Source organism: Musca autumnalis, unplaced genomic scaffold, assembly GCF_047663935.1.
Source record: "Musca autumnalis isolate F117 unplaced genomic scaffold, ASM4766393v1 scaffold_1, whole genome shotgun sequence".
Lineage (NCBI taxonomy): Eukaryota > Metazoa > Arthropoda > Insecta > Diptera > Muscidae > Musca > Musca autumnalis.
Genome location: NW_027411644.1, coordinates 105,580,900 through 105,598,331, shown reverse-complemented (window position 1 = coordinate 105,598,331; position 17,432 = coordinate 105,580,900). Strand labels below are relative to the sequence as shown.

At 35.2% G+C, this 17,432-nt stretch overlaps 1 protein-coding gene across 1 annotated transcript; it reads left to right on the top strand.

Annotated features, from left to right (window-relative positions):
• The first annotated feature begins 1,762 nt into the window (after nt 1-1,762).
• On the top strand, nt 1,763-2,798 carry LOC141398226 (uncharacterized). Its single transcript, XM_073975510.1, has 2 exons — nt 1,763-2,642; nt 2,722-2,798. The coding sequence occupies exons 1-2, from the start codon at nt 1,763-1,765 to the stop codon at nt 2,796-2,798; spliced, it is 957 nt and encodes a 318-aa protein (XP_073831611.1).
• Nucleotides 2,799-17,432: the final 14,634 nt, after the last annotated feature.

Here is a 17,432-nt window from a genome sequence, read left to right as displayed (position 1 = left end):
GTGGGAGGTACTCGAAGGTGTGGACCGATATAGTCTTATCCGATCTATATCTGGAAGGAATATTAATATATGGAAAGTTTGGACCAAATCGATTTCACACTTCGACAGTTATCGTTCACACAATTTGTCAGAAAATTTTTTAACTTTTGTGGGGGAGGTGCCCATAGGAAATTAAACTATGTTTGGGCAAAAAAATACGAAGTGCAAAATTTGGTTCGAATCGGTAGATCCGTTCGGGAGTTATCGTGCGCACCAGTCATCTAGACAGTAAGACAGACAGATGAACGGACTCCAAATTGTTTGAAACGAATTTCGTCCAAACATACTTGGGGTCTAAAACCATTTTTTCGATGGGCACATCTTTGGTCGTTTTTTGTATATTTTATATTAACCTAAAGGGCTAAGGGTATAAAATAGCGGGCAAAGCGATCCCATGCTGCAATATTTGTATAAAAATTCAATTGGACAACTGAACTGAAAATTTCTCTGTCATGATTGAGACAATTTGTAGTATGTGAGGAAATTGTGATTCTCTACTCAAAACCCATTATATATTAGGCAGTAGGCCAGTTATCTAGCAGACACATTATTGCAATTTGCATCAGGGGAAATATCAGTGTTGGAGGAGAACACCTTTCATATTAAATGTTTTTCGAGATAATTATTGTTGTAGTTTGTTGTTTGTGCAATGGGTCAATATTTCCCTTAATTTTATTATTTTATTTAAAATTGTTTAATTTAATATTTTATTCGGTCCACCTTAATGTTTTGTATGTTCGTCCCACCCTAACGTACGCAGGTACGTTGGGCACTTTGTGTCAATTTGTTCGTCGCAACGAGAAACACAACAACAATGCCTACATAGCTTAGGCATTTGTCTGTTACAAGTTTCGTCGTCCGTTTTGTGTTGGATGGGCAATCACAACAACAACACTGTTGTTATGATTATTCGTCAGTTCTGTATGTATGTATGTTGACATACATATTAGTAACTGTGGCCCTTCGCTTTGTTTTGTTTTGTGCGTATATTCTTATTTCTAATGTTTGATCGTTTATTTGTTTTGATCATTTCTATTTCATGTCGTTCTCATTTGTTTTGTGGCCCTTCAAGAAGGGATTGATAATAAGAATATTTTAGTTGACAAATAGCCGGCAAATAAAGCATATTAAAATTGTGAATTTTTGAATTTAAAAACGAATGTGTTTTTATTGAATATTTCGGGCGGAAAACAAATCTACCTTTCTGTGCGAACATTTTGGCGACCGTGACAGGACGGTAGTCATAAAATTAAAGTAAATTAATTATTAAAATAATTAATTGAACAATTAAAGTGAAATAAAGAATTATTGTGTCTCAGTGCCTTTCGTCGTTGTTGTTGTTCTGCACATTCGGTGTAACAACAGAACAAATAATTCGTCGCTTTAATAACCTATCGTGGTTTCGATTAATTTTAATTTCTACCGTCGTTCTAAATTTGTTTTTGAAAAGGATTTTTATTATCCTTTAGCAGAAAGTGGAATTTTTGTTTCTCAAAAAAACTTTGGTGTTGCGTAATCGCAATTCGTAACATACACACAAACATAGACATTTTCGTTTCGTGGAAAATATTGGAAACCTAAATAGCTCAATATTTAATACATCGAAAAACACCATCTTGAGTGAAATATTTGTGGTTGTACGAACATTTTTGGCGCTATTATTTGAAAATAGAAGCCAAATTCTCTTGTTGCTCAGTTGTTTGTTTCTCTTAAATTATTTAAAATGCCTAAAGACGGTACTGAATTTGTCGAAGAGAGTGCTGGTAACTCGGAACTAGCTTCTCTTAAATTACAACGTAGTTCGGTGAAGAAAAACATTGTAAACATCCAAAAGAAAGTAGAAAAAGATGGTTCGAAAATGGATTCGACCATTTTAGAATGTCGTCTCGAAATATTAGAAGGATATTTTAAACAATTGTGCGATGTACAAAGTAAAATCGAAGCTATTAATGCTAATGACAATGGAAGAAGTGATTTAGAAGAAACATTTATCGTTGCAAAAGCCAAAATATTGAAATTGATTAACAAAAATCGTGGCTCAGTGGCAGTGGACAATAGTTTAATGAATGTTTCTATGGCTTGTGGTTCAAATTCTCGTTTGCCTTCACTTAAGTTGCCCAACTTCGATGGAAAATATTGCGAATACCAAAGATTTATTACAGCGTTTTACAATATGGTGCATGATAACCCGACAATAAGTGTTATCGAAAAATTCAATTACTTGTTGAACTGTCTCTCAGGTCCAGCTTTAACTGTCGTGGAACCATATCAAGTGTGTGAAGACAATTACGAAAAAGCCCTAGAAAGACTTCAAGAAAGATATGACAATAAAGTGCTCATATTCTTAGAACATATCGAATCGTTGTTCAATGTTCCACAAATGCAAAAGAGTGATAGTGTTTCGTTGCGCCATCTTATTGATACCGTATCTGCTGTTCGTGGTTCGTTGTTGTCGCTCGGATCAGAGGCAGATGTCATGAATGCAATTTTAGTGCATTTGGTGCTTTCAAAAGTGGATAATGAAACTAAATATAACTATGATGAGAAACAAGATTTTAAATCGTTGCCCTCATGGGACTTGTGTTATAAACTTTTAAGTCATCGTTGTCGGTTTCTCGAAAGTCATAGAAAGAGAACTGAATTTCCTGAAAAAGTCATTCCAAACAAACATAACTCTCCTAGATTCAATCGGTCGGCTCATACGTTTGTCAACTCAAATTCGAACTGTTCATATTGTAATTCAAATGAACATAACCTAGCAACTTGTTCGTCGTTTTCTAATATCGTTGTTTCGGAACGTTTTAATTTCGTAAAACGTAGTGGACATTGCATCAACTGCCTTCGAAAAGGTCATATGGTTTCCAACTGTCCCTCAAAATATCGATGCAGAGTTTGTGATTCTGCACATCACACTATATTGCATATATTTAGTAGCCCAGAACAACCAAGTACTTCGAATTCGAATGGTAACTCACCGCAGCCATCGACCAGCTCAAATCCAGTTTCGTTCGTGGCTCGTTCTTTTCGAAGAGCTGTAATTCCGACTGCAGTGATTCTGATGAAGGATAATTGTGGTTCATTTCATACTGTAAGAGCTTTACTCGATTCGTGTTCTGAGTTGAATTTTATTTCGGAAGAAACAGCAAAGAGATTGAAACTTAAATTTCGTCCATTTTCTCAAGAAATATCGGGAATTGCAGAAGTTCGAACTGCAATTAAGTTTTCTGTCGACACTACAATAAAATCGAGAAGTAGTTCGTTCGAGTCGTCCTCAAGTTTTGCTGTTACTAAAACAATCTCGTCTTGTCAACCTGATGAGTTAATGAATACTTCACAAGGGAAGATTCCGCAGAATATCGAACTTGCAGACCCGTTGTTCTACAAGCCTCAACGTATTGACGTCCTTCTCAGTGCAGAAATTTTTTTCGATTTGTTATTAGATGGTAGAATTTCATTGGGAAATGGTCTACCACATCTCACAAATACTGTTTTCGGCTGGATAGTTGGTGGTTCGTCGCCCAGTCGTCCCAGTTCAAGATCGCTGACGTGTAACTTAATCGTAAGTACACGAGAACAAAATATTGATAAAACTTTGAAACAAATCTGGGAAGTTGAAGAGTATTCCAAATCTTCTACACCATGCTATGAAGAAGAACAAGCGTGTGAAGATCATTTCGTCGCAAATAGTCGTTTCGATACTTATGGAAGAGTACAAGTTCGTCTTCCATTCAAGAAATTACCCTATTGTCTTGGTAACTCTTTTGAAATAGCTCGAAAAGGGTTTTTGTCGCTCGAAAGACGACTTGAACGTGACTCAACTTTGAAATCGATGTATGAAGCAATCATGCAAGAATATGTGTCGCTCGGACACATGTCGCCCTACAACCTATCGTCGAATAATTCGCATTATATAATACCTCAGCATTGTTTTCTCAAGCCTCATAGTAGTTCTTCAAAACTTCGAGTCGTATTTGATGGTTTCGTTCACACTTCGTCGAATCATTCGTTGAATGATACATTGGTGGTCGGTCCAACAACACAACCGGATTTGGTCATCACACTCTTTTCGTTTCGTTGGAACAAATACGCTCTCACTGCTGACGTTTTGAATATGTATCGGCAGTTTCGAATTGGAGAACCAGATAGGAGGCTTCAAATCGTTTTGTGGATAAGTTACAAAGATGACTATATAAAGGTATCCCAACTTAACACTGTTAATAATGGCTTATCGGCCGCCCCATTTTTCGCAAATCGAATTTCGTTTCTCATTACAGATAAAGATAGCAAATTTCATCCTAGTGGTTCGGAAGTCGATGACGTATTAACTGGTTCCGATATTATCGAAACTCTAGCCCTCAAGGGGGACGAGTTATTACAAATCTTGAAATTGAATGTTATCGAATTGGCTGAGCGGAATAGCAACCATGCGTCTCTCATTTCGAATGATGACGAAGAAATCATCATTAAAGCGTTGGACAACGAAATCCCCAAAGCCTGGAAACCTCAGCTAGATGTCTATCTTTGTAGTTTCGTGTTGTCCGATATCAAAAATACTACAAAAATATCAATTCCGTCGCTCGTATTCAAAAATCAACGACTTTCTTGGGATTTTAAATCGTCGAAGGTTGCTGCTAGCCAGGTTCAATCTTTAATTCGTCGTGCTGTCATGTTTTTAAACAAAACGTGGCTCAAATCGAAATACAAAACCGTATATTTCGTCTTATCGTCTCTCTTTTGGTCAGATTCTAAGATTGTCTTCCAGTGGCTCAAACTTAATTCATCGATTTTGAACTGTTTTGTGGCAAATCATGTCACAAAACTCCGTGAAAGAACGAGGAACATGTTTTGGAAACAAGTACAAGCAAGAATCAATCCAGCTGTTGTTGTATTTCGTGATCGTTGCATTCCCGAGACATCAATCCTTATTTGGGATCGTCGTTGCTTGTTTATACAAGATGGATCCAATTGTCTTGATATTGAAGATGAATTTACCATAGAAAGTTCAGAATATGGAATATATTTGGTCTTGCAAAACACTATTCGTGGAAATAATGTCTCTCAGGACATTATGGATAAGCATTTCTCATATTTGAATTGTATTGGAATAATATTTTTTGTTTTTTATGTCATCAATAGATGCCCTAAGCCCATTGTTGTTGCCCACATGATTCCAAATCAATTAGAAGTAACCATTTGGAAATATATCTCACTCGTACAACTGCCTTGTTTCGCTTTTCACATGTTTGGACTGCCAGAGAGTAATCTTCATCAAACGTTACTGAGGAAAATTGGGGGACTGCCATCAAATGCTCCTAGTCGATATGATGAGTCTGTTATCAAACAACTACAAATCGTTCATAGTCTCGCCTATACCGAATATTCGAATACGAAGGTTGAAGTCCCTTTGTCGCCCAATCCACAATTTTCCCTTACCATAACAGGATGCTTGAACCATAGATGATTCAACGGGCGGAGGATGTTGGAGGAGAACACCTTTCATATTAAATGTTTTTCGAGATAATTATTGTTGTAGTTTGTTGTTTGTGCAATGGGTCAATATTTCCCTTAATTTTATTATTTTATTTAAAATTGTTTAATTTAATATTTTATTCGGTCCACCTTAATGTTTTGTATGTTCGTCCCACCCTAACGTACGCAGGTACGTTGGGCACTTTGTGTCAATTTGTTCGTCGCAACGAGAAACACAACAACAATGCCTACATAGCTTAGGCATTTGTCTGTTACAAGTTTCGTCGTCCGTTTTGTGTTGGATGGGCAATCACAACAACAACACTGTTGTTATGATTATTCGTCAGTTCTGTATGTATGTATGTTGACATACATATTAGTAACTGTGGCCCTTCGCTTTGTTTTGTTTTGTGCGTATATTCTTATTTCTAATGTTTGATCGTTTATTTGTTTTGATCATTTCTATTTCATGTCGTTCTCATTTGTTTTGTGGCCCTTCAAGAAGGGATTGATAATAAGAATATTTTAGTTGACAAATAGCCGGCAAATAAAGCATATTAAAATTGTGAATTTTTGAATTTAAAAACGAATGTGTTTTTATTGAATATTTCGGGCGGAAAACAAATCTACCTTTCTGTGCGAACAATCAGTATTCGTTTTCCCATATGAAGGCTACTTTGCCGGTATGTGCCCCCCAGGAATTAAAAAATGGGCCAAAAATAAAATTTGTATATTTTTTATACAAAAGTAATGGTCCATTTCATCATCCAAAATTGTGGGCATCTTCTTCGACCTAAACCCTTACCTCGTGCAAAATTTTGTGACTATTGAGCTATAATTGCGACCTCTGGTGTGTTTTTGATTATACTTCAAGCAAAAAACTGGATATATTAAGCTGTAACTCTGTTATCTGAGCACGTAATTGGCATCAATGGAAAGGTCAAGCGTTCCTCTTCCAAGTAAAGCTTACTTGCCCGGAATGTCTCTTCCAGGAAAAAACATATAAGCTGTATATTAAAAATTTTCACAATTTTCACACAAAAGTTGTGGTCCATTTAACCCTCTAAATATTACGTGATCGCCATCTCTAATTGCAAGCTTTTTCTTTGTCATATACTCTTACTTTATTTAAATTTTCTAGGCGATCGGACTATTACTGCAACCTACAGAGCAGCTACAAAATCGAATAAACATTATGTTTTTGGTCCATTTCACCCGCTAAATATTTCACGATCATCACCAATTAAAATAGCGATCTATTCTGATGTGAAACCGACCTCCATACCAAGTTTCGTGACGATCGGTCCATAATTGCGGCCTGGAGTTTGATTACAATTTATAATGGACAGACGGACACACGGACGGACGGACGGACACACATCTCAAAATTGCTTTATCTCGCCGAGATATGAAGATTGGTATACCACATTGTGTTACATGAATTTTTACCAAAACAAACTTATAATACCCTTTCCACATAGTGGTGTAGGGTATAAAAATAATTTTAAAAAATTAAGTTTCAGTGTTTTATTTAGAAATGCACTTAAAACTAGAAAATAATTTGTCGCTTAGCCTCAATAAATATATTTTTTTTCATGATGGAATATCTCAAATAAAACGCTTGCGTTTAATGCAAAGGCATCTCTGCCCCTAGCATCACTTAAAAGTCTTCCAGAATCCCGAATTCCGTCCATACTTGGATATTGTCTAGCCATATAGTTTCTTTTCTGCCTCTTTCAGCTCTGCCAGCAATAGTTGTCCGTAGTATATTTTGTAGCAATTTGTATTTGGGGTTTCTCATAATGTGTCCTAGGTATGCTGTCTTCCGTCTCTTTATCAAATCGATCAACTCCCTCTCGCAGTGCATTCTTCTCAGGATTACCTTACCTATTACCTATTAATACATTATATAATCATTCCAGATGCCAATTTCCCGCTGATGACTTCAGCTTTGAGGAAAATGTGTTTTATTTCACTACTAAGGAGAAGCGTTCAACGATGTGACTTTTTATAAATTATTTCATTCAGTTTTTATATGCCAGTATTTACACTTTGATACGACCAAAAATGTGTCTCATCGAAATAATGGTTTTAGACCCCAAGTATGTTTGTACGATATCCGTTCTAGCAATGTCCGTCCGTCTGTCTGCCTGTCTGGCTGGCTGGTGCGCACGATAACTCTCGAACGGATCAATCGATTCGGTTCAAATTTTGGATATCGAAATATTTTGTCCAGATTTGATTTAAGTTCGAAGATGGGCCATATCGGTCCATTCCTTCAGGTACCTCCCCCACAAAAGTTCAAAAATGTTCGGAAAAAATGTCCGCACGATAACTCTTGAAGGGAGTAACCGAATTAGTCCATACTTTGCACATCGTGACATTTCTACCAGTCATAGATGAGGTTCCAATATGGACCCTATTGGTCCACTCTTTCGGGTACCTCCCACACAAAATTTTGCTTAAGTTCAGTTTAAGGCCTGCTCTCGAATCGCTTTGATTTTTGTTGCATCCACTTCTATTTACTATCCCCATTACGACGATATAATTTTTTTCAGGAGCAAGTCCATACTTCCTCAAAAATCAGCACGAAAACTGCAAACAACCCATATAATACCATGTGTCGTAGTTGGAGCGCACAATAACTCTCGAACGGATCAACATATTTGGTTCAAATTTTGGGTCTTTCAATATTTTGTCCAAACTTAGTTTAAGTTCGAAGATAGACCATATCGGTCCACTTCTTCCGGTACCTCCCCCACAAAGGTTCAAAATTGTTCGCCAAGATTGTGGGCATGATAACTCTAGGAGGGACTAACCGAATTGAGCCAAACTTTGCTATTGGTATTATTACTTTCAGGCATAGATCGGATTCTAATATGGACTATATCGGTCCACTCATTTGGATACTTCCCACACAAAATTTGGATAAAGTATAGTTTAACAACTCCTCTCTGATCATATTAATTTGTGATGCAGCAGGTTGCACTTGCGGCCCCTGTTACGACGTTGCAATTTTTTCCGTGGGCAAGTCCATACTTCCTGAGATAATGACCCAAAAAGGTCCAGAAAATCCTACCGGCACCACCTAAATGTGTAAATAACCCTTTAAGAGAGACATCGATTTAGCTCAAAATTTGTAAATTGAAAAGTAAAATTGTAATATATTTAAATTCAGAAAATTAAATACAACATTTTTAATTATGTAGTCTGTTGGAAAATATCCATAGATTAATAAAGAAAATAATATTTCCTACAGATTTGTATTAGGTCCGAATATATACTACATCGGATCACTCCTACGGATACACCCTACCCAAAGTTTGGAAAAAATGCACTCGACTTGGATTATTCTGAATTTTGTTGCAACATGTATTTTTTGCGGCCCTTTCCATCCTGGAAAATTTTCCCAACAGCTAAATATCCTACAGAAGTATTGTGTTAACTTTCTTTCTTCGGGTACGTGGCTGAGGGTATATCTCTGTCGGCTTAGCTGACTGATACTTTCTTACTTGTTTTATTAAAGTCTGTTATGTATTTCTTTGGAATTTTTTATCTACCTATGTGTGTGTTGTTGCTTTTGTTTGTTATTTCTATGCCTTTCAATAAACCACCACCATTTATAAATGTGTGTATATGTTAGAGATAGCCGGTGAGCGCTTACTGCGAGCAAGTGAGCAGACATTTCAATGTGTTTTACGATGAAATTTACGCTCCCTTGCTCTCAGTAAGCGCCCACTGTTGCATGTGTTTTTTTGTGACCTTTGGGTTTGTATTTGTTTGCACCCAAACAAATATTTGTTTGCAACCAAACATACAATTCGTTTGCACCCAAACATATAATTTGTTTGCACCCAAACATATGTTTGTTTGCAGGACCCAAACATATGTTATGTTTGGGACTGTTTGCAAACAAATATATGTTTGCTGCAAAATATGTTTGGGACATATGTTAGAGAGGCCTTTTTTTCCGCCGTGTACATTTTGTCCAATAGACATTTTTTCATGCACTTCTATTAAGCACGGTGTGCCTTAACAAATTTAAATGGAAGGTGCTTACACCTCGGAAGTTTTTGCTGATTCTGAAACTACAATGCTCATAGATGAGAAATATCAAGAAACGAAAAATCGCCGGAGGGATTTTCAAATAAATCGCGATTTAAGTTCACATTTTTAGGGGTTCTTTAGGTTTTCACGATTTTGCTTGTAAACCGCGAGTCCTATGTAAATGGCCTAAAGAAAATGTTGTAGCTGTGAAAATTCTTAACAAGATTGATCTTTATGATATTTTCGTATGTTTTACCGTTTTTGAGATATGCTACAACATTTTATTTAGACCTATTTACATAGAGCTCTCGGTTTCCAAGCTAAATCGTGAAAACCTAAAGAACCCCTAAAAATGTGAACTTAAATCGAGATTTATTTGAAAATCCCTCCGGCGATTTTTTTCGTTTCTTGATATTTCTCATCTATGAGCATTGTAGTTTCAGAATTAGCAAAAACTTCCGAGGTGTAAGCACCTTCCATTTAAATTTGTTAAGGCAAGTGTAATGCCTCGAGACCTCTATGTAGCTCGAATATGACATAATAAACATGGAGTACATTCATTACGGGATTCGTAGTTAACAGTGGAATGATATGACATGAAGAAGTAATCTCAATAAGAGTATAGGTATAAACGAAAAATTGAGAACTTTTCTTACAAAACTTTTTAATGATGCACATTTTCTGAAATGAAACTTGAGAGAAATATACGTTTTCTCCAATCATAAAAAATGTTTATGAGAAAGAAATAAATGTAATAATTTGTTACAGTAGCTTAACAAATTTAGTTCGACCAAACCATTTCAGGGGGCCAGGGACGTACGCAGTAGGTAACGGTACATCCAGATTTTAGACATTTTATGTACCTATATGGAAAATGTTGAAGAAACTAAAAACATGAACACCTGTTTTCCATTGGCGAATTGCTATCATATTATTTTCGCTTCCCTTAAAGCAATAAACATTTATCGATGTATTTTCCCACAAATTTTTATTTTATATTCTGGTTTTACAATTTTTGCTTCCTGCAATACCAAACCCATAACATCGATATAAATGGGAAACGAAAATGTGTTGTTAGTATGTGTTATTTTGGTACTATAACGACTGTGGTCACAAAAATTGTCTGAGATATTCACCATAAATGGAAATTCATACAAACTCGTAGAACTATGTATGTATGTGTGAACAAACTTGAAAATATTGTGTAAAAAAATCCGTGTTCATGATGTTTTGAATAATTTAACAGATATTAGTTTTAATATAAAAATTTAATAAAAGAACGAGTTTTTTAATAAAAGAAAGAGTTTCAAAAGGTCGAAGAAAACAACAAAAACAATTTATAAAAATTTAATGTAGTTTACTTTTATGAATGTAAACCAATTTCTTGTTATAGTGAAATTTTGTTATACATTGCTTTGACATTTATCGACGTTTTCTGCATTGCTGCCAGATTTGACGATTTATCGTCATTTTGACGACTTTTTGGTCAAAAAATGGTAAATGACGATTTGACGATTTTTACCCAAAAAATGACGATTTTTGGATATTTTGCTAATGCAGTCATAAAAAATGTTGTAAAATATGAATTTGTAAAAACTTAGTTGATTTTAAAAATTAATTGTTAAACAATAATCACATACATAACCTTACCATAAATGCCCGAAGACTTAACCCACAAAACCAAAACTTTAGAGGAGCAGCAAAAACGTTATAAAATGAAAAAGGGTTTTATAGAATATCAATTTTATAAGGGCGAGTATTTGAAGTATTATCAATCATGTACGAATGGTAGTAAGTAATGAAACTAAAACCGCAAAAACGCTTGGTTTTGGGATCCGTCATTACAACAACATCTGCAATGGTATCCCATTTTTCTTGAATAGGATCGTTATTTTTGAACGTAGAAGCTTCAAATTTTGATGGATTCTGTTCTGGGCAATTAACTGCGTTAACTTTTATATTGAGCTTTGTGCAGAAATTTTAAAAGTTTAATAGATTTGATTTTGGAAACACATCCTTAACGAATTTTCACATTTTGTCAACAAAATGAAAAGCAAAAATTGGATTCAGAATTTCGAGAACTATGTACATATTTTGGATTTTGAGGAAATGTTTGAAAATAATGAAACGGATTTATTTTGCATTTTAATATATGATTTGAAACGTGTTGATGGTTTATATGTTTTTCTTGCAATAACAACATTTTTAAAGAAAGTTACCACATTCGTCAGCAAATGTTAAACGTGTTTTCAACCAAGTAATTCTTCACAAAACGAAATATGTATCGAAATTATTTTCATAACGATTCAATGTATAGTATATTTAACAAAACAAATTGCTTGACACATTGATTAAACACGACTTGTTAAGAATGTTTACTCAAATATTTATTTACAAAATCGTTTAATTACTCATTCAATTTAATACTGATTTAAGGTAAAACTATGTTTACTAACTCAAATATCCATTTAATGTTTATTTTAATAAAAAATTTAAATATAACTGAATATCACAATTTTAATTTTTGACGATTTTGTAAAATTGATTTGACGATTTTAATTTTAAAAATCGTCATTTTGACGATTTTCCATAAAAATAATCTGGCAGCCCTGGTTTTCTGTTGAATTTTATCAGTTTCCAGCATAAACTCTTTATGTGCCTGTCTGCACTTTTGTAGTTTTCTGTTTTGTTTATTCACAACATTGTCCTCATTGTTATTTTGTTCCATAAATTTCGTCGATGTTGCTTTCATTGTATTATTCGAAGCATCTGTCATGATTAGGGTCGTTAAATGTGCATCAATTTTTGTTGACTTAAATTGGTCAGTATCGGACGAGAAACAACCAGGACAATATAGAAAAACAAATTAAAAAGTGATGGGAAAAACGTAAGTGTAGTTTAAAGACCTTGGTAGGAAGGTGAGACCAAACAGGGTGAGACCAAAACACAGATGAATTTATTAATGTGGCTTTGCTTGCGAAATGGTCAGGGAAGAACATTTTTTGGAGAAATAAAGTTTCTTCTCTAAATGATGTGGATACAAAAATAAATTCTCCTTAAATTTATAAATTCCTCATAGTGACAGGGCATTATAGGGGCTAGCTGACATGTGATTATGATTCTATGAGAAGCTACATCGTTCAACTTTATTTTTACTGATCTTTAAAATTTTTAAGATCCATTAGATATGATATGCTTCGGACAATTGATAAACCACCACTACATGAATATTTTGTTCTTTGCTCTGTCGTTTACATTATGGGTATTGACATACATTTTTTTCAATCAATTTAATTGTGTGGCACACAATGTGGCATACGCATACAAAAGTAACTGATTCCATGAATTGGCAAAATCGACGGAAAGACATTGCGGTACTCATTTAGTAATTGGAGAGTACTTTCTTTTCCTTCCTTTCATCATTGGCAAATATTTTTTTATCATTTAGCTCATCTCGAATGGAAATATACTTAAAGAAATGCTAACTTTGTTATAGCATTTATATGGAAATGTTTTATAAAGTACTGAAGAATTGAAAGACATAGATACCTGTTTTCCATTGACGAATTGTTATACTTTATTCCTCCCCTTTCTATCCATAAAAATTTATAGATATTATATTTATTCCCACAAAAATTTTATTATACCCTCCACCATATGGAGGGTATAATTAAATTTGTCATTCCGTTTGTAACACATCGAAATATTCGTCGGAGACCCTATAAAGTATATATATTATTGATCAGCATAAAATTCTATGTCGATTTGACCATGTCCGTCCGTCCGTCCGTCAGTCCGTCCGTCTGTTGAAATCAAGATACAGCTCGCAATTTTAAAGATAGAGAGTCAAAATTTGGTACAGAAGTTTTTACTACTTGCAGGATAGTTGGTATTGAAAATGGGATATATCGGTCCACGTTTTGATATAGCCCCCATAGAACGGTACCGCCCGATTTTCGGTTTTTGTAAGGTTTTAGCTTCATTATCCTACCAAAATGGCTGAAATTTTGTACGTAGTCTTCTTTAGGGGTATAAAACTTTCCTCCAGAATTTTGTCGGTATCGGTTCACACCTTCATATAGCCCCCATAGAATGGTACCTCCCGATTTTCAGTATTTTGAAGGTTTTAGCTTCTTTATCATATTAAAATGGCTGAAATTTGGTACATAGTCTTCTTTAGGGGTATAAAACTTTGCTCCAGAATTTTGTCGGTATCGGTCCACACCTTCATATAGCCCCCATAGAACGGTACCTCCCGATTTTCGGTATTTTGAAAGTTTTAGATTCATTATCACACCTAAATGGCTGAAATTTGGTACTTAGTCTACGTTAGTGGTATAAAACTTTCCCCCAGAACTTTGTCGGTATCGGTCCATGCCTTCATATATAGCCCCCATAGAACGGTACCTCCCGATTTTCGGTATTTTGAACGTTGTGGCCTCAATATTCCACCGAAATGGCTGAAATTTGGTACGTAGTCTTCTTTAGGAGTATTAAACTTTGCCCCAGAATTTTGTCGGTATCGGTCCACACCTTCATATAGCCCCCATAGAACGGTACCTCCCGATTTTCGGTATTTTTAAGGTTTTAGCTTCATTATCCTACCAAAATGGCTGAAATTTGGTACGTAGTCTTCTTTAGGGGTACAAAACTTTTCTCCAGAATTTTGTCGGTATCGGTCCACACCTTCATATAGCTCCCATAGAACGGTACCTCCCGATTTTCGGTATATTTAAGGTTTTAGCTTCATTATCCTACCAAAATGGCTGAAATTTGGTACGTAGTCTTCTTTAGGGGTAAAAACTTTCCTCCAGAATTTTGTCGGTAGCGGTCCACACCTTCATATAGCCCCCATAGAACGGTACCTCCCGATTTTCGGTATATTTAAGGTTTTAGCCTCATTATCCTACCAAAATGGCTGAAATTTGGTACGTAGTCTTGTTTAGGGGTATGAAACTTTCTTCCATAATTTTGTCGGTATCGGTACACACCTTCATATAGCCCCCATAGAACGGTACCTCCCGATTTTCGATATTTTGAAGGTTTTAAATTCATTATCACACCGAAATGGCTGGTTTGGTACTTAGTCTACGTTGGTGGTATAAAACTTTCCCCCAGTATTTTGTCGGTATCGGTCCATGTCTTCATATAGCCCCCATGGAAAGGCACCTCCCGATTTTTCGTATTTTGAAGGTTGTGTCTTCAATATTCCACCAAAATGGCTGAAATTTGGTATTTAGTCTTCAATATGATATAAAAGTTCGCCAAAAATATGTCTGTACAGGTCCACGCTTTCATATTGCCCCATTTCTGACTAAAATTCGTCGGTATAGGTCCACGTTTCGATTAGCCCCCATAGAACGGTACCTCCCGATTTTCGTAATACTGAAGATTGTGACGTCAATATCCAACCGAAATGGCTGAAATTCGTTATTTCGTCTTCCAAGAGTTATAAAATATTCCAGAAGAGTATTATCAGTATAGGTCCACGTCTTCCTATATCCCCATAGAAGCGTACTTCTTGATTTTCGGTATTTTTTAAGTTTTAGCCACATTCTCTTACCGAAATATAGGAAATTTGGTATTTAGTCATCTTTGAGCCTAAAAAGTGTACGTCAGAAATTTGTCGTTTTGAAATAGCCCCCAGAGAATGGTGCCTCACATTGTTTTACCGAAATTGCTGAAATTTTCATACACGAAAGGAAACTAATTATTCCATTTTAATTCAATACAACTTGTGGTGGAGGGTATAACAAGTTCGGCCCGGCCGAACTTAACGCCGTTCTTACTTGTTTGGTTATACAATAGGGCTGCTCATACAACTACAAACACATTTTGTGATTGTGTTGGTTTGAAACACGCACATTTTTATAGTTTCCCAACATACCATTCAGTCTGATTTTATAAAATTTACGAAAAACAATTCGTTTAAATACATTCTACAATTACACGGATAAGCTAATAATTAGCATACACATTTATTATTTTCAAGAGAATCAAGTTTCGTTTATTCTCCAGTGGCTACACAAGAATTTATAATTGAAATATGATGTTTTGTTCGAGTAATGTTGGTTTATTGGGTTGTCTTGTGTAATGGAAAAAATGTGTGTATTGAAAATTTTCATTTCAAAAACAAATGCTCTCTTTTTCAATTGTGTGAGTGAGCAAATTGACACACACCGACAGCAGAAGTGCGCCCTTTGAGCAGCCCTATTTTACAACTCAAAACATCGACATAAATAGGAAACTAAAACGACATTAAAAAAGTTTTGCAAGATACCATTAGTATGTGTTATTTTTGTACAATAACAACTGGTAGTCACAACTCACAGTGGGAAAAAATACCGATCTAGCGTGCAGAAAATCAAAAAAATTGACTTTAAGGAAACTATGAAACTTTAGTACAGTATTAAACTAGAGGGTTGACTGTACTTAACGGCGTATATAAAATTTGGAATTAATTGGTAGGAACGGAATAACGGTACATTTAATATAGATTTTTTTAAAGTGTTCACGATGATGTTTTTTAGTCGAAAAATTGTGATGGACGTATGCAGTCTGTGATCATATTACTGTCGAATCTTTTGTATTTTTGACTTATCGTAAAGGTATTTAATTTAATTAATCGGTTTTATAAGCCATAAGTTTTATAATTATATGTAACGTCCATTTTATTCCATTTCTGCAATTAAAAAAGGGGTAAAGTATAGGGTGCCACCGTGGTGCAATGGTATGCACTCCCGCCTTGCACGCAGAAGGTCGTGGGTTCGATTCCCCGACTAGGCAACATAAAATTTTCAACGGTGGCAAAATACCCCTCAGTAATGTTGGCGACATTTCGTGAGTATTTCAGCCATGTAAAACTTCTCTACAAAAGTGGTGTCTTAGACACGCCGTTCGGACTCGGCGATAAACTGTAGGTTCCATATCATTGAGCTAATGAATCGGGGTGCACTCATTGATATGAGAGAAGTCTCCCTTGTCCCGTATGGGATGTTGTGGAACAATGTTTTTTTTTTGTTTAAAGTATAAAATCGGATCGAATCGGATTGAGATATTTTTTTTTATTTTTGTATATCTTGTCCAGAATAACATCTCGAATTATTTCCTGCGACTTTTTGCGATTTTTGAATTTTTGTCATTTTAGTGAAAAATGCCAATTTCGCAAAAAGTCAATTTTAAAGGTTTAGTTCAAATAAAATGACGAACATATTTTTATAACATATCAGATATCACTTGGAATTGATCACAGCATAGCAGATAAGAAAATAGAAATAGAAAAAGGTCGTCCTTCGGTCGCTATGAAATGGGTGGACGTAGGAAACCGATAGTAGGGACACGCCTCTAACCAAACTGTTAAATTCAAGTTTTTATTACCAAAAAGTGCAGAATAGACACATTTTGAACTCGTACACCCAATATATATTTATGAATGTATTGCTTGTGAAATGGCATCTATGAATTTATAACTCAATACATAAAATTAAAACAAAATCGGCTGGAAAAATTACCTCAGGAAAAGACACAGGAACAAAATAAAAACATTCTAAAACGTTAATTGATGTAACCTTCTTATTAAGGTAACTTTTAGCTAGGTAACAGGTAATTTTCTTTCTTGAATATGTATCATGAAAGTCATCTTGCATCAAGGGTTTTACCTAAACGTGCTGCCCTGTATGTAAGGAGGTGGAGTTTATTGCCCTTTATTATACCTGCTGTTTTTCCAATAGTTGACTAATATGCATTCCCTACAATTTTATGAAAAAGTATTGAAGGTTTTATGTGAAAAGTCATGAAAGGGTTTCAATAACGTAAGATTCACGCTAATTTCGGCACCCTTTATGAGGATCAGATACAGGTATAGATGTACATAGTCA

What these genes read in the sequence shown, in the direction of transcription:
- LOC141398226 (XM_073975510.1), top strand. Translation starts at nt 1,763, where the DNA reads ATGCCTAAAGACGGTACTGAATTTGTCGAAGAGAGTGCTGGTAACTCG. An exon ending in TTATAAACTTTTAAGTCATC is followed by an intron (nt 2,643 to 2,721) that starts GTTGTCGGTTTC and finishes TAACTCTCCTAG; the next exon opens with ATTCAATCGGTCGGCTCATA.